Genomic DNA, 25,879 nt, shown 5'->3' with positions numbered 1-25,879 from the left:
TCTGTCCTCAAATTGCTGTACATTCAGTATTGGCCTCTTAGGGTTCACCTATGGTGTGTCTGTGTTGTTACCCAGGAGTTAGACCAAGCCCAGTTCACTTGATAGTAATAAACGGTAAGCTGCAACAGAGCACTTTGCTGTCAGGAGGATTAGCACTACTCTACCTGGGGATGGGATGTACTCAGGGACAGTCTAATGCTGGATTGGCTTCAAGGGCAGCTCGCTATAAGCAGAGGATTATTTGACTGCAGCCAGCGGGAAGGAGAGAGATTTAGTACTCTGTCTCCCTCTTTCTCTCTCTTTCTCTGTCTGACTTCTGTCAAAATACAAAATTGAGATCAGGCTACTGGCAGGAACAGAGGTGATAAAAACAAAAATAGTTTTCTCCTGATGTTCTGTCCCTCTGTTCCACCGAAAAACATCATATATATTCTCTCAGGGTTGTCTAATCCCCGTCTAGTGAAAGTGTTGTCCTGTGGTGTCGATGTTGGTACGTACTGATTGGTTGTAGATAAGGCTGGAGCTAATCATTATTTGCAGAAATCCTTATTTGAAGACTTGTTTAGTCTAAAAAAAAGGCAGAAAATAGTGAATCAGTGGCATTTTTGTGTGATTTGGCTGTTAATTTCTGTCAGTCAGCTAACTGATTAATCAATTTAAATACCCCGTCACTATTTGTGAATTTAGAAATAGATATTGTATGTGATGTAGCTTTTGAAATGTTGGTTTGTAGATGTTTATTCGTGTATAATTTATAAGCTGTAATACTTTGTGTTTGTTTTTTTTCTTTCACTTGGTTGGACAGGGATAGAGATGAGGATGAAGGGATTCCCAGTGAAACGGAAGATGACAAGAGACAGCTGGAGACTAAAGCCAAGGAGATGAGAGGTGAGAGAAACACGTTTGGAGTGCTGGTGTGAAAGCAAACCGGGATAAGTTTGCTTCAAATCACCACAAAATGTTTCCCTCACTCTCTGTCTCCCTTTCTCCCTCTCTTGCCTCTGCTGGTCAGATCTATTGAAGCAGAAGGACACAGAGATCATGTCTCTGCTGGAGGAGAAGGTGCAGCTCTTCAGGGGGATGTGGGAGGGCTTGAGTACTAGCGAGGAGGTCTGCCGGCAGGGTGAACCTTTCTTCAGGTCAGCCTGCGGCGTGGAGCCACCCAGGGGGGCGTCAGTCATGAAGGATGCCCTGCAGGAAGGTGAGAGAGAGAAAGAGAGTGTTTACAGTGCGTGTTGTGCGTTCATCCAGCATTTTTAACTATCAAGCAGAACTGACGGAACTGAATAGAGACAGAGAGGCAGACAGTACCTACAGTACCACCTACACAATATCATTTTTGTCAGCTCACACACATTTCACACATTGTATAACCCTGTGTATAAAGTGCAAGTTGTAGTTGTAGCCAAAGTGTGTGTTACCTGATGGAGTTTTGTTTTCAGTCTCGCATGGAAACATGAAATACGCCCAGCAGTGTGTTGAACAACACTCAGCTCCTGTTCCATTGCTTTCCCCATTAACATAGACCAGATGAGGTTTTTAAAATCTGACACTGTGGGACCCACGTCAGACAAAATCAAGACATCTGTTCTTGAACCATCCACCCCCTCCTAGTAAACAGGAAGTATAGGGGCTACAACAATTCAATATGTGTTTGCACATAGGGAACACAATTAGCATCAGGCACTCACCAAATCCTGGTAAATTTGAAAGTGGCTGGTAGATTTGCTTCATTCACAAGCCAAAAAAACAATAACAAATTTGAAACAGTGGACAGAAAAGTTAATTTTGCACCCTACACATTTTGAAAACCTGTGCCCCCAGTTGGGTGATGGTCCTTCAGAACAGAACTTTAAAGGTTTTATGGGGGAACAGGAAGACTTTTGTTTAAATCAGTAGCTACTGATTGAAGGAACTTCTCAAGGGACTTGAGGACCAGGCTGTAGTTTTTCAGCCAAATTCATTTATAGGTACCACTGATAGCATAACTGTTTCTGTTCAGTTGTCTATTGCAGTTTTCATAACATGCTTGTTATGTAGGATGATTCAATAATCCACTACATGTGCATTAAAGCTAACTGTCCAAGATAGAAAACAAGATACATTTTGACTCATTGTAGGAAAAACACTCCCTTGTTTTTACTAATGACATTAACGATGGCTCTATTCCATATCGAGTGTCCCCTAATGCCATGTCAGTGAGCCCACATGTACAAGTAGCAGGACCCTGCTAGTGGAACATCCACACTGAAGAGAGCTATTATTTATTAATCACACTTTGAATTTCTTTTATGTGGAAATGTTCCATTTGGACAACCATCTGGAGGGCTGAGTGACCTCGACCCCTCCATGCTAAATAGATATTGAACATGACTTTACACAGGAGTTTAAGTACATATCCATTTTTTTTGCATGTATCTGATTTTTATGTTAATCAAAAATGTTTATTCTCTTTAAGTCCATCCAATGAGCACTTTTTCTCTGAGATACTTGAAAGGTCAATGGTTTGTGGTTGGATCTAAACAGAGCTTGAGAGAGCAGAACTTGTGGGAGAGAGTGTTTGTGTTTTGGGATGATTCAAATAGAGCGATGTAAGACTTTAAAGGAGTCAAAGTGTGTTTTCAGATTTTATTCCAGCTCTGCTAGAGCAGCTCCACTCATCAAATGTGAATGAGAAGAAAGCAGCACAGGCTGAGAGAGATTCTGTAGATGGTGACAAAGAGAGAATGAAATGTGAAGGATGACGGAGAAGAACAACACATTCTTTGCACGTTAAGACATGGGTCTAGAAATTTCTAAGCAGAGAGTGAAGAAACTGCTCCAAAAATATACATATGACAAATATTTCAAGCCTGAGTGCATCAAACAGTATTCTCCAGCCATTTCTCTTGTTGAATCATAAAATCTTATATCACTGCTTTCCACTGAATTTTGATTTGTTACAATTTATTTCATTCTCATCATTTCCTGGGCTTTGAAAATGTAGAAAAAATATACACTGACTGAAAAAAGATGCAGTTAAACAGCATTGTAATTTGTTATCATTTGCAGTGCAGCATTGTGCAGTTATTAAGCACCAATTTTGGTATATTTGATGTACCAAGAGCTCTTGTGGTCTGTGTATTTGCATTCTAAATAATACACACTGTTTTTGGTGTTGCGTAGGGAGGACTGAGCCAGCACAGATGCAGGTTACTCTTAATGATTTTAAGTACTGCTGCCAGCAAAGTGTTCCACGAAAAGGTGTAATTGTTCACAAAATCCCAGGAAGTGTTGTATAGTTTACAGGTTGTGTAACTGACATTCAACTAAGAATTGTATTCAGCTCTAATAGAGGAACAAATGTATGAAGGAGAGCATCTGCAGTGGTTCAGCTTTTTAAATGTAGCAGAGAAGGTTTGGCTGTGCTATTACAGAATGTGTTTTTCACCGCTTCCTTCTAAAGCCTGGAGCAATAATTGTCCTTATTTGATATGTGAATTGGCAGAAATAATGTCATTTCTTTGCTGAGGTTATCATGTTTTACGTCCAGCAGCAACAGCTTTGTTTCTCTTATTTTTAGCGGAAAGGTCACAGTGCTGCGTGATCTGTATACACATGTGGATACCAATACTGTATGTATCTCTCCACAGTTCATATCATTTTAGATGGTAAAGATGTTTAAACTTTGAGTAAAAGAGCTCTGCAGTTCAAACAGGTTGTCAATAGTTGCCTAGCAACAGGAGCCAGCAGCAGGTTGAAAGCAGAAGTGCCTGGTAGGATTCATGAGTGCAGAGCTGAACAGTAACACAGTTAGCCAGGATAATTCACTTACTGACCTGCACATTGATGTTTGCCTCTGTGTCTGTGTGTGTGTGTGTGTGTGTGTCTGTGCGTCTGTGCGTCTGTGGTTTGTGTGTATGTGTGTATGACAGTGGAGACGTTACAGACGCTGGTGAACAGCAGCCTGGGTGGGGCAATGGCCAGCGTCCAGGAGGGAGGAGGCGTGGGGCCGGTGTGTTTGCCCCGCCGGGCCGAGACCTTTGGAGGCTTCGACAGTCACCAGATGCACAGCAGTAAGAGTAAGTCTGCTGCTGAATGCTTGTTTTCTGTGGAGAGATTGTGCACACCAGCCAAGTGGTCAGCCACACTACACGTTTGAAGCCTGTAACAGTCAAAGGCACTGAACCCAGACCTGCTGGTGTAGATAACTACATCGAGTCAGTGACTGGACTGCAAATGTGCGGTGACACTGCTGGAAGCCCAGCCCAGGTCTGAAAAGTAAAATATTTCACTATTTCACCCTAAACTGATTTTTAGTGGTCACATAACTGCAGGCACACACCCAGCACTTCCCACAATGCCCCTGTTCAGTGCAGTTAGATAAAACATTTTTGACGGGGACTTGGACAGCAGAGCTGCTGCTTCCTGAGGGGGACGTGGCCTGGGGCGCTACCTGTGAACTAGCGGCTTGCAAGCTCACAGAGGGACTCTGCTGAGGTCCAGACTTAGCCGCACCTGGAGAACTGATGAGGAAAAATGGCACTACAGAATCTTTTTATCACTGTGGTGTTTTTAAAAGCGTATTTCACCCTTTAATTTGTAAAAAAAAAAAAAAATATTAACATCAGAGGCAGTGTGTCGAACAATTACAGCATTATAATCTAATATTAGAGATGTGTGGAGTGAACAGAACCACACACTATACTGTAAGTAGGTCAGATACGGTTAAAAAGTTAAAGGAGGGCTCAGCAGGAGCGATGTGATTTGCACATATAGAGAAGAAAGGACATTTAAAGGCAAACAAAATGCAACTAATAAAAACATGAAATGAATACAAACACATGCTGTGCATAATTTGAATACGAAAAGACAAAATGACTTTATGCTGCATCAGTTCACTGAGAGAGAGATATACATTCAACTACCTGAAATGATTTGTCAATTCATTAATTCATTAATTAGTGAGACTACTTAATCGTCAGCTATTTTCAGAATAATAAACTGAATATATTTAGGGTTTTTCGGACTGTTGGTTGTGCAAACATGCCGTTTAAAGATGTTACATTTGCTATGGGAAATTATGACGGACATTTTTAGACTGAACGATTAGTCAATTAAAGAAGCATTTCACCGGCTGAAAGATGGCCCTTGCAAAAGCTCAAAAGGTAGAAATCTATAACAACCAGAATGCACTGCACTGCAATAGGCCTATAAATACTCCTGTGGATTCATCAATCCATACATAACCATGAGGCAAAAAGCTTAAAAACAAAAACCTAATTTTCACAGAAAATGTATTTTATGTGTTGATCTTGTTCTTTTTTTTTGTCGTGGCGATTACCATGATCCAGAATATTTCTGGAGAACAGAAAAGACCTTTCACTGACCTAACTGCGATCTCATTTTAAAGAGACAACTTCAACATCTGACAATATTAAGATATGATAAATGTTCCATATCACATCGTGTCTCTGTTCTCGTCTGGTCTTGCAGTGAACCTGAATGTGTATTATTTGCTGCCTGCCTCATTCTTGTCTCCTGTGGTTTCCCTTTGTGTCAGGTGGAGACAGAGATGAGTGCGAGGATACGGCGGGAGATCTGCGCAGGACGGAGTCGGACAGCGTTTTAAAGAAGGTCGGCATCTCAGGAGCCAATTATTCTCTACTCTGACGCTGTGACGCCCCCGCGCCTCAATGAGAACCTGAGGCCATATGTGGGGGTGCATTTGTCCTCCAACATTAACAACAATACCATTAAGATGAATTTAGCTGCTTCTCTCCCTCCAGTGAATTAGCCTCTTGACTCTCCCTGCCAGGTCCCGTTGCTAATGGCGACCATCAGTTGTATAAGAATTGAACAGTGGATGAAAATGAATGGGCTGCCTTATGGTGCTGCTATTGTAGCTCCGCACTGGATTCTAGCCTTTGTAGTCATATATCCTGCAGCTGGACTGCACATAATTGTTTCTTGAATGTTTTAGTGGAAACTGAGCTACTGTAGTGAGCCGTTTAACAAAAGCATTTTTTCTAGTCTCTGAACCAACTCGACACCAGGCCATTCCTTGTTAATTGTACATGAATAAAAGAGCAGTACTTGATTTTTATTAACATTTTATAGTGGGCAAAGAGCCAGAGTTCAGAGGGGGTTCAGCAGGAAGTGAAGGGAGTGTGTCAGAATGATCATTAAATATACAATCCATAGGTAATTTAAGCATTATAATTTCTATTCTCTTCTATTCTATATATGTAATATATTATGAAGTCATCGTTATTTCAAATACGGCTAGAAGCTGGAATACACTAGAAGCTGTGTCTGTGTGCACATACTTAGTGTGTGTTTTTGTGTGTGTGCAGGGAGGAAACGCCAACGTGCTGCAGCTGCTGAAGAGGAACAGTGAGGTAACTCTGACTTCCTGTCTCAAGCTCAATTACAGCTGCTGTTTACATGGAAACTGTCAAAACTCTGTGTTACCATCATCGCTATCGGCAGCAATAAATGTTCAAGCTCAAACTGTAGTAACAGAAGTAGTCGTTGTACTGTAGATGTTTGTATTAGCTGTATTAGATGTTAGTAGCATTATTTAAAACGCTTAAAGCACAGGAGGCCGTTAGAGGAAGAAGTGATTTCATAAAATCATCTCTACAGGAGCAAGCTTTCAGAAGAGTTTTAAATGAAAAATAAAATGAAAATGAATTATGCATGAGAATAGAGTAAGCACCACAAGCAGTGCAAGTATAGTAGAAACCAAGACAGAAAAATATAGCTTAAAATTCACATTAATGCCACAAGAAATACCCTCCAGCCATAACACCAAATGAATAGAAAGACAAGACAAAATGTCTGCAGCCATGTTAGCAGCTCTGTCGAGCTATAATTACACACAGGGGTTATTTAAACTAACATTTAGCTAACTTGGTGACAGTAATGCTCATATTATAATGTTTCCCATACTATTCATCTTAGTTAGAATAATTATCTTCAGTGTGTTATTTATTTTTTTATTCATCAGTACATTTGACAGGGACAATACATGTAGGCATTACTACACCGAATTCAAATGCAACCAACGCATGTATATAGGACTTCTTAGCAGTGTAATTTGCAGTCTTTGTCCCTGGTTAGGCTTTTGAGGAATTAAACACACAATATAACTCTCTAAAATAGACATAAAAACTAACAATAAAACAGACCGAGACAAGCAGCCACTACAGACAGTGATTGTAACACTGACAAAGACCCCAGTTAAGAACAATGACTGAAACTAATGATGAAGTTAACGTGCTAACATTTGCTAATTAGCACTAAACACAAAGTACAGCTGGTGCTGATGGGTCATAAACCAAAGTGCTGGACATATTAAAATGTAACCTGAAGATGAAACTAATCACCAGAATTCATCCTCTGGGCACCATGGATACGTGTATCAAATTTAATGGCAATCCATCCAAACACTGCGAAGATATTTCACTTTTTTAGTTAGCGATTACATTAGGTTTCCATTATTTAATACGGTGTAATAAACAATTGATAACATTGGAAAATAAGGGTAGGTGATGAATGTCATAATATACATTGTTAAACAAGCGTACTGTGCTTCTATACTTCGACTAAAAATGATCAATGTCAAGTTTAATAAAATATGTAGAGGCTGATGTTTTGCTGTCATACCAACCTTATCTTCAGTATCAAATACTAAAACAATTACTAAAAAAAACAAAACAATTGGTAACACTGTCTGCATGAATGTATGGAGAAGTTATGAAAAGATGCAGTGAGGCAGATTAACTCAAATATCTTTGCATTGATGGTCATTCAACCTAAACAGGGCAAGAATGCTTCCAGTTGACTATTTAACAGAAAATACAACATGTTGTGTGTTTAAAAATGCTGTTTCCAGCAGTTAATTGGGTCATTGTGTGCCTTAGTAAACATCAGTGACAGCTGAAAGCTCAGTGGCCTTGTCTCTTTGTCCATGTTTGAATAGAGAAAAGGTCACATCACTGTAAACTCCAGTTTGTTTAATGCTGTCTTAGTCCACTGGTAAATTCATATTACATTCAGTCCACCGCCGGCGCTTACTGAAAGTAAAAGTCAATGTTTAGAATGAAGCACTGCTGCCATCCATGGTGCATTTTAACGAGCAAAGTCAAGTGCAGCAGTAAGCAAGACGATTTCAAACAGTTTTTTTTCCATGCAGTAGAACAAGAACACACCAGGATGTTTCAGTTTACAAGATGCTCAGTGATCTCTCTTTTCTAACAGCAGGTCCTCAACAGTGTGTCCAATCTGCATCTCCTGCTCAGCACTCTGCAGGTAAGATTAGGGGGGAAAACGATGAGGTGAAGAAATATGATTTGAGATGCTGATTGAGACCGACAAATGAATATCTGTAAGACAACACCAAGAGTGATGTGTCTGATCTCATCTATCTGCCCTGCTGCTCTGGCTGTGTCTCTCCCAGGCGGTGGTGGTTCAGCAGGACAGTTTCATCGAGGACCAGCGGCAGGCCCTGAGTGAGCGCTCCTCCTCCTGCACGTCTTTATCGCGACAGACCTCGCGGCCCAGCTCGCTGATTGAACAGGAGAAGCAGCGCAGCCTGGAGAAGCAGCGGCAGGAGCTGGCATCCCTGCAGAGACAGCAGGCAGCTCATGCTGAGGAGAAGAGGAGGAGGGAGAGGGAGTGGGAGCTGAGGGAACAGCAGCTGACTGAACGGGAGGGGCTGCTCCGCACACAGGTAACTTTGCATCATTTTCTACGAGTTCTGTTCTAGGCAGCTGTAAGTCTTAATACAACACCTGCCAATTTTCTTAACAGCGGGATGGTTTTATCCTGCAGTCATTCACCTTGTACAGTATTTTACCTTATACAGTACAATGTAATAATGTGCAAGGCATTCGGGGTTTCCAGCAGTGATGGCAGGCTGCCTTCAAAAACATCCCTTTGTCTGAAAAATTCCACAGCTGTCTCTCAAAGTTTAGTTTCACTGAGACTGAAGCTGCAGGGTCATATTAAAACTGAGGAGGATGCAAAGACATCACAGTAGAGGCCGAGAGGTTTAGCTTAATGACTAAAGATTAGCTTAAATCTAGTGTACTAAGCCAGCTGACTCAGGCACTTTGCTGATGACTTGTGAATGGCTAAACAAGTATAGAAGTCTTCTAGGTTGAACTGTCAAAATAAACATTTTAGAATTGAAATTAACTAAAAACGAGTGAGTGAACGAGTTTCCTACAAAGAACTGCAGTTTGTGCTTTTCTGCCAATGTTGGATAAGCTTACTGCAGTTCTTACTTTTACCTTGGCTGAATTTTCAGTTTCATGATAAGAGCCAAGCTGACTGACTTTCTTACCTTTAAACACAAAATAATGTATTACTAGAAGAAAGTGAAAGAGGCAAGAAAAAGAAAAGCAATTTATTTGCTTTCAAAGTGTTGACAGTAATTCAAGTCTGTTACAGAGACTAAATAATTTACCCAACATCGGTGACTGCCAGGTTTTCTTTTGTTTTGTTTGTGTTTTCTGACATACTGGAGGAAATGTGTGCACAGGAATCGTTTATTTACTTCTAAACAACAGACACGTCTTTTTAAATGAACTTAATATACATTTGTTAGTGAGGTGGCGACGTATGATTCAGTGTGAGCGTGGATTGGCATTAATAACTAATGATCTTGACGAGCCTACAGTGAACCAAAAAACAGACAAGCCGATGTCTAGTTCATTTATCTGTTAACATGAGACATTTCAGACGGAACAATAATGTTCAACACTTTCATTCAAAGGGTTTTGAAATTCAGTTTCTACCTCAGATAATAGTTTCATTCATAAAGTGTCAGATAAAGGAGCGGTGCGTTAGTCCGTAGGTCTACAGATTTGTAATATCAATTTACGCAATGATGGAGTGACTGCCAACATATCAATAAATCCATTGATGCACCTCCCAACCACTGCAGGAGGAGGAGATCCTGAAGCGACACAAGGAGCTGGAGGAGGAGAAGCAGGAGCTGCAGAGTAAGAAGGAGGAGTACCAGAAAGACCTGGAGAGGCTGAGAGACGCTCAGAGGAAGCTGGAGAGGGACAGGGAGGCTGTGCAGCGACAGTTCGTAAAGATGGAGGAGGTCCGTGTGGCTGAGGTGAGCAGGGACACTCGTAACAATAACGGGATCTGTTGTTCTCTGCAGGAAAATCACTCTCTGTTGCCCCTTGGCTGCAGGGGAACACAGAATGAGCTCAGCAGGTTTGGTGTTTATAGATGCTTGAACCTGGGTCCTCTTGAAAGTGAATTCAAAAAGCTCTTGGCAACATAAGCAAACAGTGCTGCATCATAATCCAAACAGTTATATTTTCAGGCATTTATTCCAAAACCTGTATATTTAGATAAACAGTTTTCATTTCCCACCATTATGCTCTTTTTGGAAACATTTATCCTCATCTTTTATTCACTTGCAAAAACATTCAAATATGAATACATATTCACTCACAGATGTAGATAACAGCTGTACATCCTTCTTACCTTTTTTCCAGAGGACTCCCTCTACGACGTCGGATGAAACCCAGTTCCCAGGCAGCTCTCACTCCCTGGAGCTTGACCCGCTAGAGCTCTCCTCCTCCCTGCCGAGGCTGCAGCCCCAGCGGTCTAAGACCAAAGGGAAAGGCCTAAATCCCTTTACCTCATCCTCCACCAACCCCAACCTCAAGGGCAGTGAAGCCAACCACCAGATCTCAAAGAGCCTGCTGCAGCTGGCCAAGAACAAGAGCAAAGAGGGCAAGGAGAAGAAGAAGAAGAAGGGCAAAGGAGGGAGCGCACAGACGGCAGGTAAGGGGGAGCGGACGAATTTACATTTAGTTAAATCATTCAGTGAGTCAGCAGGTCGGAGCTGAGTGTTTTTGTCAAGGACACTTCAGATTAGACACATGGCATTTAGTTATCAGAGAGAGGAGAAGTGATCGGTAGATGTGTGGGAGGAGGACATCATTGTCAGGCAAATGGATGAAAAAGATTAGAAGAATTAATACACGAAGCCCTCAGGTGTTTTCAGAAAGACAAATTTAACCCATGTATGAGCACAAAATTCCAAGGTTTCCCGTTTTGTTTCACATTGCAGTACATGGTGTGTGTCTAACCCACTGTGGATATACGATCAGCTATGACCAGGAGTGTTTCCAGGGGACATTTTTCAAATAACAAGCCTAAAAACGGGTCTTGGCTGTGACTTTGATGAGGGCAACAGGCCTAAAGTGTTATGAAGATATTGCCTATAAAAATGCGCAAAGTAGGAAGTTGTACTTAATTACCTTTTTTAAGAGCGATAATACTGTTTATATCAAATAATTCTAGTCTTTGTATAAAAACGGAGAATACACACTGACTTATACATTTACATTATGATTGACAGCTGATATTAAAGCAGTTTATGTTTCACACGTGAACTCAATTCAGATCCATACAGCTTTGGGCAAGAAACCCCAAGAACGTTTCATGTATTTGGACTTTTTCTTCAGCTAAATGGCCCATGCCAAAACCTATAAAATCAGTATTACATTTCCAATAAACCACCTGTATTAAATCAACATGAAACACAGTGGCAGTCTGTAAGACCGACATTTATTACCGAATGCCACTGACTCTTAAGACTTTGATAATAAGTACTCATCATAGCCTGTAAAGCCTGACATCAATGTTCCGTCTGCCGATGTATTTTAAGGACATTTTTCTTTGCAAGTTTCAGCTTGCATCACACAGCCTCTTTATCTTCTATGTCTCCTTCATCTTGTAGCGAACGCAGCCACAGTCCACTATGATGTACTTTCCCGTTTTTCCCTCAGGTCACTCATTGTTCTGTGCTTCAGTGCTGCTGGGTCCTCGCACCAGCCACTTTCATGTCCTGTGTTTCTGGAGTCTATCCCTGTGTCCCAAATACATACCAACTGTATACAGTGTATACTCTATGCTAATCTGTAAAGTATTCTGTTCATGTATTGAGAATAAAAATATAAACACAATTTATACGAACAGGTAGCGACACAAAACAAGCACAGACAGACGATTTGCGATTTGGTGCTCTCCACCGTTTCTGAGCGCAACTCGGCTGTCGTAAACACAATTGCCATGTTTAACGTAACGGCTAAACATCTATTGCTAGCAAGTAGACAACTTCCCTAACACAACCAAACACCAAGACAGTGCAACAACACTAGACAGAACTTTGCAAGCAAGCTAATATTAGTCTGCTAGGCTAACAGAGCTAACTTGTAGCTAAACTACACCGCAGTTACAGGTTGCTCTCAGGAAACTCTGTATATCACAGAGTTGAGGCAGATCAGCCGGAGAACTTTAGAGAGAAAACCGGAAAACATCTTCTCCTTTAAAATATGATCCCATTTCACCTAAATCACTGGTGCTGTGTGTACCTTCAGTTACACAGTGCAGAAACAAGCGACAGGGGCGTGAGTGGCTGAGACAAAGACTTCATTCACCCTATTACAAGACACTGTATCAACAAAACGATTTTGAAGCTGTTATTGTACAATAGTGCAATTATGTTGCCATTTAAGGTGCTATTCGTAAGAAAAGTTGATTTTTGAGTCTCATTCCCAACTCGTCAAAAACTGACGCTTTAAGTTGGCGGCCGACCCGTCCCACATGTCAGGGTGTCATTATTTGACGAGTTTGGAATGAGACTCAAAAATCTAATTTTCTTACTAAAAGCACCTTTTAAAGGGGCAATTTGTAAGATACGGCCAGGATTTTAGTTTGTAACTTTCAAAAAATGAACCAAAATTATTTTATAGACCTGCAGTTTCAGCTGGGAGATACAAGCAATGGATTTGCTAATTAAGTCCAATAAATAAACTCGCAAAATGTGGAAGGAAATATTCTTAACACCTTGCTAAAATACAACACCTAAGACGAACTTAATTGCCTCGTTAACTCATCATACTCAACGCACTTCACTCAAACTCGACAGAAACAAAATAAAGCTCCTCAAAACAGTCTTGGTTTTTCACAAAATGTAATATTAGTAGTAGAGGTGTCCCTGCAGCTCTTCCATTTACTGTGTGCACTGCATTGTGGGTGTCCATCAACATCATGGCACAAAAATCTTATTTAATTTTTCAGCAGGCATAGGGCTGTTTGGAGTACTGTTGTTGTTATGTTGAGCACACTACATAATCAAAACCTGTTTAGTATGTAGAATGAATTTTAGATGCAGCTCAGATTTTAGGGGGAGCTTAAACAGCCTTAATGTGGTTTGGAGATGCCTCTGACTCCACCTGAGTGTTTTTATGAGCATGAAAAGACGTCTGTTTTTGTTTGTGTAAGTGTCCCTGTATTTAAAGAACAATGTCGCACATTCAACACAATAACACACGCACAGTAGGGGATGCATACAAAATACATTTGATGTGAAAAGCATTGATACACATGAAAGTAAAAATACATTTGTAGATATGAAAGGGAGGCTGTGATACGAGCAGCGAGCTAACATACTGCACATGAAGCAGCTTCTGTCAGCCCCTGAATGGGTGTCAATGACGGCTCAGTGCACTGTGCTTACTGTGTTTGATCAGTGTGAAGCAGGGTGATGCTGCTCGCTAACTCTCCCCGGAGAATAAACGTTACAACAAATCAGCAAGCAAAATCCTCTTAGAGGAAGAATCCTCTCTTGTGGAGCTGACACTGACTCCTCTTCTTCTCCTCCCTCCAGACCCCCAGCACCGCCCCGATCCCCCTCTGGATGGAGAGATCTTCTTCTGCTGAGAGAAGTGGCTCTTCATCGTCCTCATCATCACCATCATCAAACTATAACAGCCGTTCTGACATCAAAAGGAGTGCGTTACTGCCAAGTAGTAGCACTGCAGTGTACTACCAGGCTTGTTGGCACCTTTAAAATCAATAAAATTTAAGATAATTTTCCACATCTTAGTGCAGAGCTGTTCAACATTACAGCAAGAACAAGGCAGGAAATGTATTTTTACATCGAATCTCACTGCTTTTAGTTTCTGGAAATATTTTAGGGATTCTGTTTTGGTGTGCAAGTATGAGTATGTACATGACGTACATAAAAATAGAGTACATTTTTTGGGTATTGAAAACCCCTCGTTTTCCAAAGATGGTTTCATGAAATAGGAATAATTCCTTCATTTTGAAGAATGATACATGTTTGTGCTAGAGAATCAAATTGAAAACATTTCACAGTAGATTACCTAACAAGCTCTGCCATGTATGTCACAGGCTTCGCTGCCTTTCAGCCCCCAGTTCAGTAGTCCGTCCTGTTATTAAGTTCCACACCAACAGGCTGTTGCTTTCATTCACCGGGAGCCTTTTCCATGTGACTGAACCCACACATACAAGGATGGAGACATACCCAATTCAGCTTGGAAACAGATATGAATGTCAACGAGCTCCATGTGGCACTGGAAGCTCCTCACTCCTAATTATCCATCTCATTGATAATTAATCCTGAAACAGTGTCTTTCTTAGTGTTTGCTCCAGTGTTTCATTCCACATTGAAAGAAAAGTGGAGCCTCACAGTCCTTTACTCACTGTTGGAGAAGCAGATGTGATTGCATCCACTGATTTTGCCTCCAGTTTGTAAGCAAAATGTGATTGGCACGCTACCTTCAGTAATCCTCCGTAATGACTCTATGCCATCAATCACGTTCCCTGGCTGGGCTTTAATGTATTTGAAGTCTGGAAATCTCCATTTTGGAGTGAAACTCTTCAGATGTGCGTGTCTGCTTTCCCAGACTCAACATTAATGAAAGGATTGAGACATATCTCCCTGTGTCTAATGGCTCAATTCATATCCTTTAGTGTGTTTTAGAGCCTTGGATGGATATTAGCTTGATCCCAGCTTTATCTGCCTGTCAATGGGCTTTTATTCAGCCCTCATCTTTCATCTGAGTGACGACGAGCGGGACTTTTCCTTCGTTTTTTAATTGCATGTAACTCTGCAGGTAGCATACTAATGGTGTCTGTCTGTTAAAGGGTTCAACTCTCTCTTTCAACCTCCCTCTTTCAGTCGTGATAATAGACTCGGTAGATCCACACGGATGATGGTTTTAGGAAATGGAGGCTGCTAATTTAGGTACAAAGCAGCTAGTTAGACAAAATGAGAGAGGACATTAATTAAAAAACACCAAATGATGTTATGTGTCCCTGTTTGGACGTTTTAATGACTAAACCTGCTCAGCAGGAACCGCCTGAGTCTCTGATCATTTCAAATTAATCAACACTCATCAGTGTTGTTAAGCACTTTGGTTCTGATATGTTGATGCATTTATTTTGTTATCAGTGTGAGATATCAATCAAGGCGAGCTTTGTATTCTGTGGGACTTTTTAATCGAGGGCACTGATGCTCATCAAAGGCAACGATGATCCAAAGCGAGATAATGTGTTCAAGCGCATAAAAGATGCCGCGGCTCCATTTTATTAGTGTTTGAAATGATAGAAGGGGGGGTGGGTAGCTATTATATAATATTTCCAAGGTGACCTGTCTGACCTGTCTTAATTTTAAAGCCTGTGTTTTAGCCCACTGAGCCCAGACCGGGCCACACAACTACCTGCTGGACAGGTAGGAAGTAAAAACAGACGACAAAAAAACCCTTTTCCAGTGAATTACAGAGCATCACCACTGAACTGCTTTCTTGCTGCCTCTTTTGTCTCGTCTTTAAGTGCTTGTTTGTTAACTTGCCGTCTGTATTGAGGATTTGACTTCATGTCCAGGCTGGTTTATTATAGTGTGTCTTCTAAGAGGCTTACAGGGCCAGCCAATTAGTTGCTTCATGTCTTTTGTTTATGGCTTTGGTGTAATCCTGTCAAAGAAACACAGGAACTGGCTTTTTTTCCCCCCTTTTGTCGCTTGAGGTGTGTTTTGACCACTAGGGAGCACTGCACCTATGACTAATTTAGTTCCTCTCACACAAAAACAAAAACACCCAGAAAGTATGAAACAGTTTTTTTAATTTCTTTTTTATACATATTCCCCCTGCTGTGAGCAATTGACATATTTTTCTCAGCAGGTCATTGCCGTACAGAGATAATGTGATGAGCGTGGGCTCTCACACTCTGTGACATTTTCCCCACGGCATTTGTAATTGACTTGCAGAAACAAATAAGTTGTCAGAGATTGTAATTGGTTATTCAGTGGAAGCAGTCAGCAGCAGCTTTAATATGAAAAAAGACGGTCGAGCGGTTTGAGGGAGCGACCGGGCAGAACCACAAACCTCTCTCTGTAAGGGACAATCAGCAGACGCGAGTCAGGAAAATGAACTCCCTCCCTGATGATGATAGGCCTGTCCACGAGACGAGTGTGTCCATCAGGTGAACCCTGCGTAGCCTTAAATCTTAATGATAAAATGCACTAGAGTAGAACCCAGCATCTTCTCAGGAGACAGAGGAGAGCTTTTATACCTCCACTATGAAAAGAAGGAAATGTTTGTACTATAAAAGTGGTACAGAACTGTTTCATTCCCAACCATGTAAAAAAGGGCAAAGACAAATGTAAATATGATTTATGTATAAAACAAATCAAATGTAAAAAATGTTTTGTTGGTGATTTATTGCAACATTTTGTAAGAATGTTTTATTTATGTTTTATTCTCACCCTCTGGGTGATGTAAAGTCACATTTCTCTCATAATAAAAAAAAATCATAATGGACATTTTAAGTGTTGGTTGGTAAGTTCTTGTTATCAGTTGTCTCCATCAAGAAAAATGGAAATACATGAATATTTATGACGGGTGTTAGCTCGTACTCACTTTCTTGACAAAATGACTACAGGCTCCATGAGTACTTCTGTCCATATCACACCATATCTGCTGATTATTTGATCTGTTAATGTTTTACACACATCTTCACCTATACCTTTGCTCGAGCTACTGCCAGCCCAGTCCATACAAAGAGAGGCTGTGAATGAGACAGACATGCCAGACATTTTGACTCGTCAAAGCCGGAAACGCACGGCTGGAATTTTTAACAATGATGGCTGCATTCCATTTAGGTGAGCTAGTTCCAGGGCCCCGGTATTGTGCACGCTCACTCACTGACCTGGCTGACTGGGTGGGACACAGCAGTGGTCACACCTGTGCCTGTCCTGCTTCCACAGGTCAAAATGTGCAGTGAAAAGGGTCAGTTGTTGCTCAATCGATGAAGGCGAGATGGCCGAAAACGTGGTGAACATGTTGTACAACACTTCCTCAGGACAGGAGAGGTGATGTGTAACATTTTAAATTTAGATGTTATGGTACCCATACTAAAACAATGTTTAGTATACAGTAGTACTACTACTGTACGGTGCATTGTGTTGATTATTATGCTGGAATATTACATGGCTCCATGTTTGCTGTGTGCTGATTCACTACAACAATTCAACTACAGTACCTGTCAAAAGTATCTTGGAAGAAATATCTGCTGACATATAATCTGCAACTACTAGTCGAATCACCTTCACTGTTTTCTCTCATCTAATCGACCAAACGATGAATTAAGAAAGTGATCAGCAGTCTGATGGATAATGAAAATAATTGAGTGACCTCTACAAAGTGATCTCAATTTATTACAAATAAGAAACACAAAATACTTTATTATTGCATTAGTATTCATGTCAGAATCCAGTAGATGCACCTCTGGCAGCAGTTCTGTGTAGATAGCTGTTTATCAGCTTTGCACATATGGACAAAACTGCTCGAGCTCTGTCACGTTGCATCTGGATCATGAGGGAGTGAAATACAGCCACAAATCAGTTTCAGATTTGTTAAATGTTTCTTCTTCTTCTTCTTCTTTTAACCACGTGAGCACATTATAAGTGATGTGAGGGAGAACTTTAAATGTCAAGATGGGACCAAAAGATCAGGAAACAAAGCAGGACTCGTGCAAAGGCCCTCATAATGAACAATAATACTCTAATAATACCCTCGAGTTTATGTTGGTCCCTCAGGGTCCGGGGCCCCCAGGCAGTCGCCCACTTGGCCCATTTGTCATCCCGGCTGTGCAATAGTACAATTTTACTTTGTGCTCCTTTTCCAATCTGTATTTCTCAAACTAACAACAGCAGTGAAACACCTTTCTGTGTCTGTTTTTATTTGCCCACTTTATTACAATAAAAACAGCTTTTTCTCATTAATTCACTTGTTTTGTTTCAGAGGCAATTCAACCGCTCACACTAAATTCTGTTAATGGTTTGATTTCCTGTTTCCATTAGTTGTGGTACTGCTGCTTGAGCAGCGCTGCCAGAGGAAAAAGCTGACAAGGATCTTGATGGATTGACAGCAGAGCTGGCACACAGCGACGTTCCCACCTCCTGATAAATAAAGAACCAGCTGCTTTAATCTCGCTCTGCGCTCTGCCTGCTCAACCCTGCAGTGTTTTGCCTCTGGAAACCTCCACTGTGAGGGTTTCTCAAAGTTTTTTTTTTCCCTTAACTGTACGATCTTGTAAACGTCACGCCAGGTTCATCACCGTCGCATCCCTCCACATTTCTCCCCGGCTCGAACTCATTGATTGAACCGTGCATTTCTTTACAGCCCCTTTCTAACTATTTCTCCATTCTGCTCATTCAACACAAAGTATAAACCCCCGGAGACAAAACATCAGCCGATAAGACCAAACAGAAAGTCAGTGGCTTGATGCGTTAAATTTTGTTTACCCAAGCAAAACACTGTAGGAGTTATCCTGTCTCTTTTTAGATTATTCCCACCAAATCAAAGTGGTGTAGCAGCGAGTTTGTTGGCGAGATAGGCCGCGATGGCAGAAAGTTAGATAACCTCATCCGCCTCTGGTTATCATGGTGATGGGGACGGCGAGGGACACGGGGCCGCTGTTGCAAAACGAAGCGAAGACTGAGAGACACAGAGGGGAAATAAAATCATGACCATATAATTATTCCAAATTAAAAATCCCATCATATCTTCGAAGAAGGAAAAAAGACACTTGCAAATGAATGTGTGAAGCTTGAATGAATAACGACAGATGAGAATTCATACAGTCAGATTGATTAGTTAACTGCTATAGATAAGATACATTTGACATTGTTGAACTAATTATTGTCATATCATGATTGACTAAGTCTGTCTAATTGATGGTTTTAACGCTTGGGACTGAGCATTCATCTTCATCAAAGCACTTCATAATACAGTCATTTATTATCTATTCAAAAGCTGCACTGTTTCCTCAGAGGTGGTCTCTCTGCACCTCATTCCACTAACGAGGGGCTGATTTGACTGTTTAAACGTACAACAAGCAACTTTATTATGAAACAGTCTCAAAACGATACTGATGCCTCTATAAGACCAACATCAGCGAATGAGACCCTCAGTGAGAAAATGGGCTATTCTGAGCAGCTTGTGCCTGTCACCAGGTCGTGTTCTGACTCAACCTGAAGATGAACTGAGGGGTGTCAAAGCCTGAGAAGAGAGGCTGTTCTGTAATCTGGTAAAACCCAACAGTTTACTTTGTTACTTTTCTGTCCACAGGGGGCGCCACAATCAATGAAAAAATGAAAGTGCCTTGCAGCTGTTTTAAGTTGCTCTCTGTGTAGTTACTCACAGATCCAAGAGCAACAAATCAACGGAGCAGGATGTACTTGGATCCTTAACTTGACTCATAGTAGAAGTTTCACAATGTGAAGAACTGCATAAACTGATTTTTGGCAACACAGGCAGCAGAAACAAGCTGTAAACACAACACTGACATATTCCCACCCTTTAAGTTAAATCATTTCTAATGGTATTGTGTATGTATGTCAGTATGAGCATTTTCCCTGTTTAATGGGTCAGAACCTGTAAAAACTGCTGTGCTGTGTCCTACCCTGTGTACTTTGTCAGTTCATTACAGTCCATCAGAACGTGTGTGACAGCGATCCCACAGTAATCAGCCCTGAATCATTTCTGTACAAGGAGCCTCCTTTTCATCCCGTCTCTACCTGTTAGTCAGAGCTCAGAACATGCGGCCCATTTTCAGTCTAATATTACTAATAATGCTAATAATTAGTTATTTCTTTGTGTCACCAAAGAACACAAATGCCCACCAAAAAGATGTAAGTGCTGCATAAACCGCTGTGGAGTCTGATTTCCCTGTGTCTTGATGATGTGTTAATGATGCAGAACTGTTGGATCAGTGAGTTACCTGTCAGTCTGTATTACTTAATGTTAGTGCGAACAGGAACTGGACCAGAACTAATACACAGCAATACTTTTCCTCCCTTGTTCCAGACTAAATGAACCAAACTACTAAAGTCCAATGTTCACTGTCCTTTTAGCTCTGTGTTTGGTCTCCACCTCCCCCTGAGGGAAATATCTCACTGTTTAACTGCAAATGCTCAAGTTTACTTCGCGTGTCTGCCATTTGGTGCTGGGTAAGTTGTGTGCACTGGGGTTTCTGCTGAAAACAGCTGTCTGCTGCATCTGGAAACCCTGTTGATAAGCATTTTGGGACTGAACCGGAATAGCTGCAGCCATAAAATCAACTCAACAAGCTTAAAGATGCTAAAAGGAGATATAAAGAGGTTTATTATAACAGCCTTGAATGTTAATACAGAAGAACTATCAGCTAATTATACTTTTAGAGTTAGAAGCACACATAATGCACAATGGCCCCTTTAATTAATTTATATGACTTTTTTCTGATGCCTAAATAGTTAAGCAGCATTTAAATATTTCAGCTGGTTGGAGTGGAGCCCATTTAACTTCTTTATACTGTTGGGTCGTTTAATGTAAAACAAAGTGGTGTATTATACAGCTTGTGAATTTGTTTAATCTAATAAAATGTTTCAGAGTAACATTTCCCTCTGAAAGGTAAAAGAGAAGTATCAAATGCCATGAAGTACAAAATTATACTTCAGTCAATCTATTTAGTAACTTTTCACCATCACATTTATATCAATTTAAATGCATGTTTGTTTGTTTTTGCCTGCATACTGGAATTATTTGACGTACGTGTCAAATCCTGCATTGTGTACAAGTCTGTGCTGGAGAAAAGTGATATATATCAGTGTCAGTAACACCTTGTCCCCTTCAGTGCCACTTTAGCGTAGCCCAATTTTTGTGTCCTTTCATCTTCTCCCACTATTGTCATCCTGTTCTTTGTAAACTCGGGTATCCAGGGACTTTTTTTTTCTTTTTATCTGAGGCCACATATAAAAACCTGACCATTATTTTCACGGTGTGGGGATAGGCTGGGCTCTGGGCTGTGACTACACTGTCGTACAGCAGCTCCTGTTTGGAACAACAGATATAAAAACCTACAAACACACTGAGCTGGATTTATGACACGCCATCGGTTTTTTTGTTGCTGAAATAAAAAGAACAGAAAAAGGAAATCTATCTCTATTTTTGTCACAGTGGTAGTAGTAGTGAAAGAAGTGGTGGAGAAACGGTCGAAGAGTATCTTTTACTGTTATTGGGTCAGGTCAGTCCGACAAAACATACAGGTGCTTTATCTATATTAAGGTGAGCAAACGCTCAGAGGCAGTCTCCTGGTGTGACTTAAAGGAGCACTACTGTATGTGGTTCTGGGGAAGAGAAGATGTTAACGGACTGATTTTTAATGCCTAAATAAACTCTCTTCAACTGAATAATCTGAATAAACACAATTTCGGTTTTACATTGTTTGTATGTGGCGGACCCTGCCACCTTTCTAGCTTCAAACAGTGTTCTGGGACCTTATTTCCTTCTGCGAACAGCTTGTTTGTTCACTTATGGAAAACATAAATATTTCTGGGTTTGTATTATTACCTCAGTAATATTGTAAATATTAAAATTCTGAGTTTGAATTTCTCCCTTTATTATCCTGAACAACTTTGAATGAAAATCCTCATTTTCTGAAAGTTTCAAACTTTTACCTGCCGAGGGCGTCACGTGTCGACATCAGGTGGCTGCAGCCTCTTCGTGACCCTGAATGAGAGTGTACAGAACATGATGAATAATGAATTATAGAGGCTGAGTAGGCTCCTTCACCTCGCACTTCTTTTATAAGAGTCATAAGATGAAAAGTTCAAGAACACAGAGCCTTAGTTGAGGATGAGCAGCCGAGCCCGTATAAAGTAACTGTGGCACAGCCGCAATGAACTGGAGTACCTTCTCCCAGTGGATATTTACAGAATGCTGAGTAGATATTATTCCATTCCTCCTGGAGCTTTGAGGGAAATCACGGCTGTGAGCAGTATCTGTACCACAGCGGGGAGAGCGCTTATGGCTGCAGCGGGGAAGGAGGGCGGGGAGAGACGATGCCAGGCCCTCCATCTTGCTCAGAGATGTGAGGATGATTTAGGAGGCCTGTCTTTGCCAGGGTGTCGGGAGAGGGAGCGGGGCCGAGCAATCCTATTACTCCTCAATGACCCTGCCTTAATGCACACACATATACACACACACACACACACACACACACACACACACTTTTCTAATGCTCACGTAGTGTTCAGGAAGCCACCACTACACTTACCGACCACACTGTAGTCAAAAACAAGCTGGAGAGGTGCTCACACACACCAGAATACGAGGATTCGCAATTGAAAAAGGCTTAGAACGCTTCAGATTGGACTGTAATTATGCTGAAAACTTGTTCAAGAAACTCACTTGCACGTCTAATTTATTGCACCACTGTTTTGTGCTCTGAGCCTGCGTGGCTCAATGCACAGCAGGATGGCTCAGACTGAAGTATCTCAAAGACTGCTGGGTGGATTACCATGATTTCTGATACAGATATGGTGCTCAGAGGGTGTTCTTCTTCTGGTTGTGGTGATCTACTGGCTTCTCCTGTTGCACCGTTATGAGGTTGACATTTGTGATGAAGCCTCTTGGATGAGAGGTTAAATGAAATGCATCCAGTTGCCTACAGTATGGCACTTAGAATCACCATGACCTGGTTGACATTTGTGGTTTGGAGTGAAATCTCTCATTGGCTGTTAGCTGGATTACATTTGGTACAGATCATGTCCCCCTCTGGATGAACTGGTGATCTCTCAACTTTTCCTCCAGTGAAGTCATCATGTCAAAAATTCAATTTGTGTAATAATGAAATAAATAAACCCAGAAAATCGAGAATTGGAAACCAGAAAATAGACTTACTGATACAATATAATTTGAAATTTGTTCAAAAATACTCGTTAAAGTTTCTTTTCTAAAACCCACCGCTGTCTTAATTTTTCCATGACAGGATGAGGAAATCTACCGTTTGAAAATGAGACCTTGCACAAAGAGCAAATGGAAATTAGTTGGAGTTCCATTTATATGGAAATATATTATGTTATCAAGGCTTGCGTGCAAATTACGGTGGTTAATATGTGCTGGTGTTTTCCCTTCACAAATTACAGACGTGTCAGATACGATTGTGAAAAAAAGTCAACGCTAATCTTCACAATTATTATAAATCTTTGTGTGTCCAAGCTGCATTAGTCTTGTGCAAATAGAACTTCAGTGTTTCCTCACCAGCTCCTGTAAGAAATGCACGTACTGAGTCAACTCCTCAAAGATATAACATGCCATTGGACCTCATTAAATCACAGATTCTCTTTAGAACAGTACATGATGGACAGACATCCATTACCACTAATAGTGGGTGCTTTGATTTGGCTACTTTTCATTGGATTATACGCAGTTTAATATTGACCATGAGCATGTTTCGATTAAATTGCAGTTTCCCTGGTGGCTCTATGGTTTAATGTGGATTACTTATAGCTGTTCACATCCAGCTCAGAATGTAAAGTAATTCCTTTCTTTCTCTGATCATCGTTGCTGTCACTCTACTTTTTAATAAAAAGGGGAGAACAAATCTGCTCATGATTTAGCTGTTGGAGGTCTAAAAGGCAAACTATCGGGCCAAATGGTGAGAGTAACATTAAAAAACCTGTTTTTGTAATTTAAAAAGCACATTTTTTTTATGACTAATCGTGCTGAAGAATTCATATTAAAATGAAAAGGTAGCTTATTACGACCCATATTTACGTTTGTTATGCAGCAACCTCGAGTGGCTACACAGTTACGGCCACCTCGATTATCCCCTTCCATCGGACTGCCAGCTGGGAGTCCCCCCCTCCTCCTGGGGGTGTGCATGGACTCCACTGTAGACACGCCCATTCATTCAATTGCAGGGTGTCACCATGCGATGGCGCTACTCTCACAAAAAACATATACAGCGTAGATACCCTTTAAACTTAAACCATATTTTTTCCCCCATTACATCTCAGTGGCAAATATTACACTTGTATCCAGCTACATTTACTTTAAAGCTTCCGTTAGTTTAGATAGCGTTAGCCCTACTGGTTACTTTACTTTACTTATTTAATTCATATTTTATATCAATAATCTAAAGTTGTAGCTAGGTTATATTATTATAGGTTAAGCCACCCAGCATCAATAGTTATAATTCAAGAATATACTAAACGCATATTAATCTAAAATGGACTTTTTGTTTATTCAGTTTATTCAGTCAGACCGTGTCTTTATTTAGTGTTTAAGCACAAGAAATCAGTCAACAAAGATCTTTCTGTTCTGATTAAAATGCTTCTCACCAACACACCTCAGCAGCTCAGTCGGTGTATGACCCATATACAGACCCCCTGCAGAGGCCCAGGGTTTGAGCCTGACCTGTGGTCTCTTGCTGCGTGTCATCACCCTGCCCTCCGTCATCTCCCAAGCCGCTCTGCCAAGAGAAACGAAACATTTCTCCACCCACTGCATTTTTTCCCGGTTTCATCAGATTTTTTAGCCTCCGTTTTCATAGTACATAAACAAAATGGCGGGGACTCCCCATTCACGAGCTTTCTGTATTTTAGCTAAGTACTACACGAAAAATGTTCCTTATGGCACGTTAGGGGATGAATAGGCAGTGTAGTGACAGATTCTTGCTTTATGTGTTATCAGCACAGCCAGGTTTAGACAGTTTGATCTGAGCTTAGAGAGAGCGCGGCAGCTGTCACTCTCGAGATCTGTCTGTGCTCTTTGTGTCTGTGGACGCACGCTGACAAAATGCGGGACACAATTCTCTAGTCGATTCAACAGCTCTGCAGCCGCCAGATGAGTGTGGGGGGCTGGGAGACCTGTTGGGATGTCCACTGACTAAGAACAGAGAGATGCACTGTAATGCTAATGATGTGTTTGGCCCCTGTCATCTCCCAAGATATGGAGAGGATGCTTGTGAACACACTTTTATGAACTGATTGCATCTCTTTTATCATCCGTGAGGAATTATAAAGCACGATGACAATTTCTGCTGAAAAATGTGTCACCTGAGCGTAATAGTTCATGTGTCTTGTAACCACTCACACCCAGTGAATTACTCAAACCAAGTACTTCAAATATCATCACGGACCGAGCATATTCAAAGATTATCTACCATATCATGAGGTCATCAATATTACGCTTCACTTTTTGTTTTTTAACAGTACTGCAAGGAAGTGAAAGTAATATGGCTGAGAAGTAATGATTTAACAACAACAGGACAAATGATTATAGTATCAGAGTTTTTTTTTCTTCTTGTTATTGTATTTATATAAATGTAATTTCTCATGATGTTAGAATTTTGTTAGACCATGCCATCAGGTGCATGCGAAAATCTGAGCGCAAACCTTGATTTGCCACAGTGACACTGTTGTTTTTGTGATTAAACACATATTGAAGCGAAATATTTTGTAAGATAAAATTATGTTGTGGATTTTGGAAATGATTACATTCATATTTTTTCCATACATTTCAGCTTTTGGAATTTTTAACACTATGAAGTTACTTCACATGAAGTCTGCAGATATGCAGTAGCCTACCTGGATCTGTCCGTGGGACTTGTTATTCTTCACCTGGTTTCCACACATTACAATTCAGCCCCACATTCACTGTGTCATCGCAGGGGATCTCATTCCAGTCACAGACTCTTCCAGGTCCGAGCACGGTCCCCTCACGGACCA

General features: G+C 40.9%; 1 protein-coding gene across 12 annotated transcripts in view; it reads left to right on the top strand.

The window, feature by feature from the left end:
- akap13 (A-kinase anchoring protein 13) overlaps window positions 1-16,646 on the top strand; it is a 119,232-nt gene extending 102,586 nt beyond the window's left edge. For 6 of the 12 annotated variants that reach the window (XM_084380850.1, XM_084380845.1, XM_084380856.1 and 3 more), the window contains 10 exons: window positions 806-888; window positions 1,013-1,201; window positions 3,915-4,061; window positions 5,543-5,616; window positions 6,336-6,380; window positions 8,245-8,295; window positions 8,444-8,716; window positions 9,932-10,114; window positions 10,506-10,797; window positions 13,691-16,646. In XM_084380850.1, coding sequence (XP_084236976.1) covers window positions 806-888; window positions 1,013-1,201; window positions 3,915-4,061; window positions 5,543-5,616; window positions 6,336-6,380; window positions 8,245-8,295; window positions 8,444-8,716; window positions 9,932-10,114; window positions 10,506-10,797; window positions 13,691-13,743 — 1,390 coding nt within the window. In that variant the 3' untranslated portion in view covers window positions 13,744-16,646. The remainder of the gene's footprint in view (window positions 1-805; window positions 889-1,012; window positions 1,202-3,914; window positions 4,062-5,542; window positions 5,617-6,335; window positions 6,381-8,244; window positions 8,296-8,443; window positions 8,717-9,931; window positions 10,115-10,505; window positions 10,798-13,690) is intronic. The other 6 variants (XM_084380847.1, XM_084380848.1, XM_084380853.1 and 3 more) reach the window with 2 other exon arrangements.
- The last annotated feature ends 9,233 nt before the right edge of the window (window positions 16,647-25,879 follow it).

This window comes from Pagrus pagrus, assembly GCF_965226575.1.
Source record: "Pagrus pagrus genome assembly, chromosome: 1".
Taxonomy (NCBI): domain Eukaryota; kingdom Metazoa; phylum Chordata; class Actinopteri; order Spariformes; family Sparidae; genus Pagrus; species Pagrus pagrus.
This window is presented reverse-complemented; position numbering and strand designations above follow the sequence as displayed.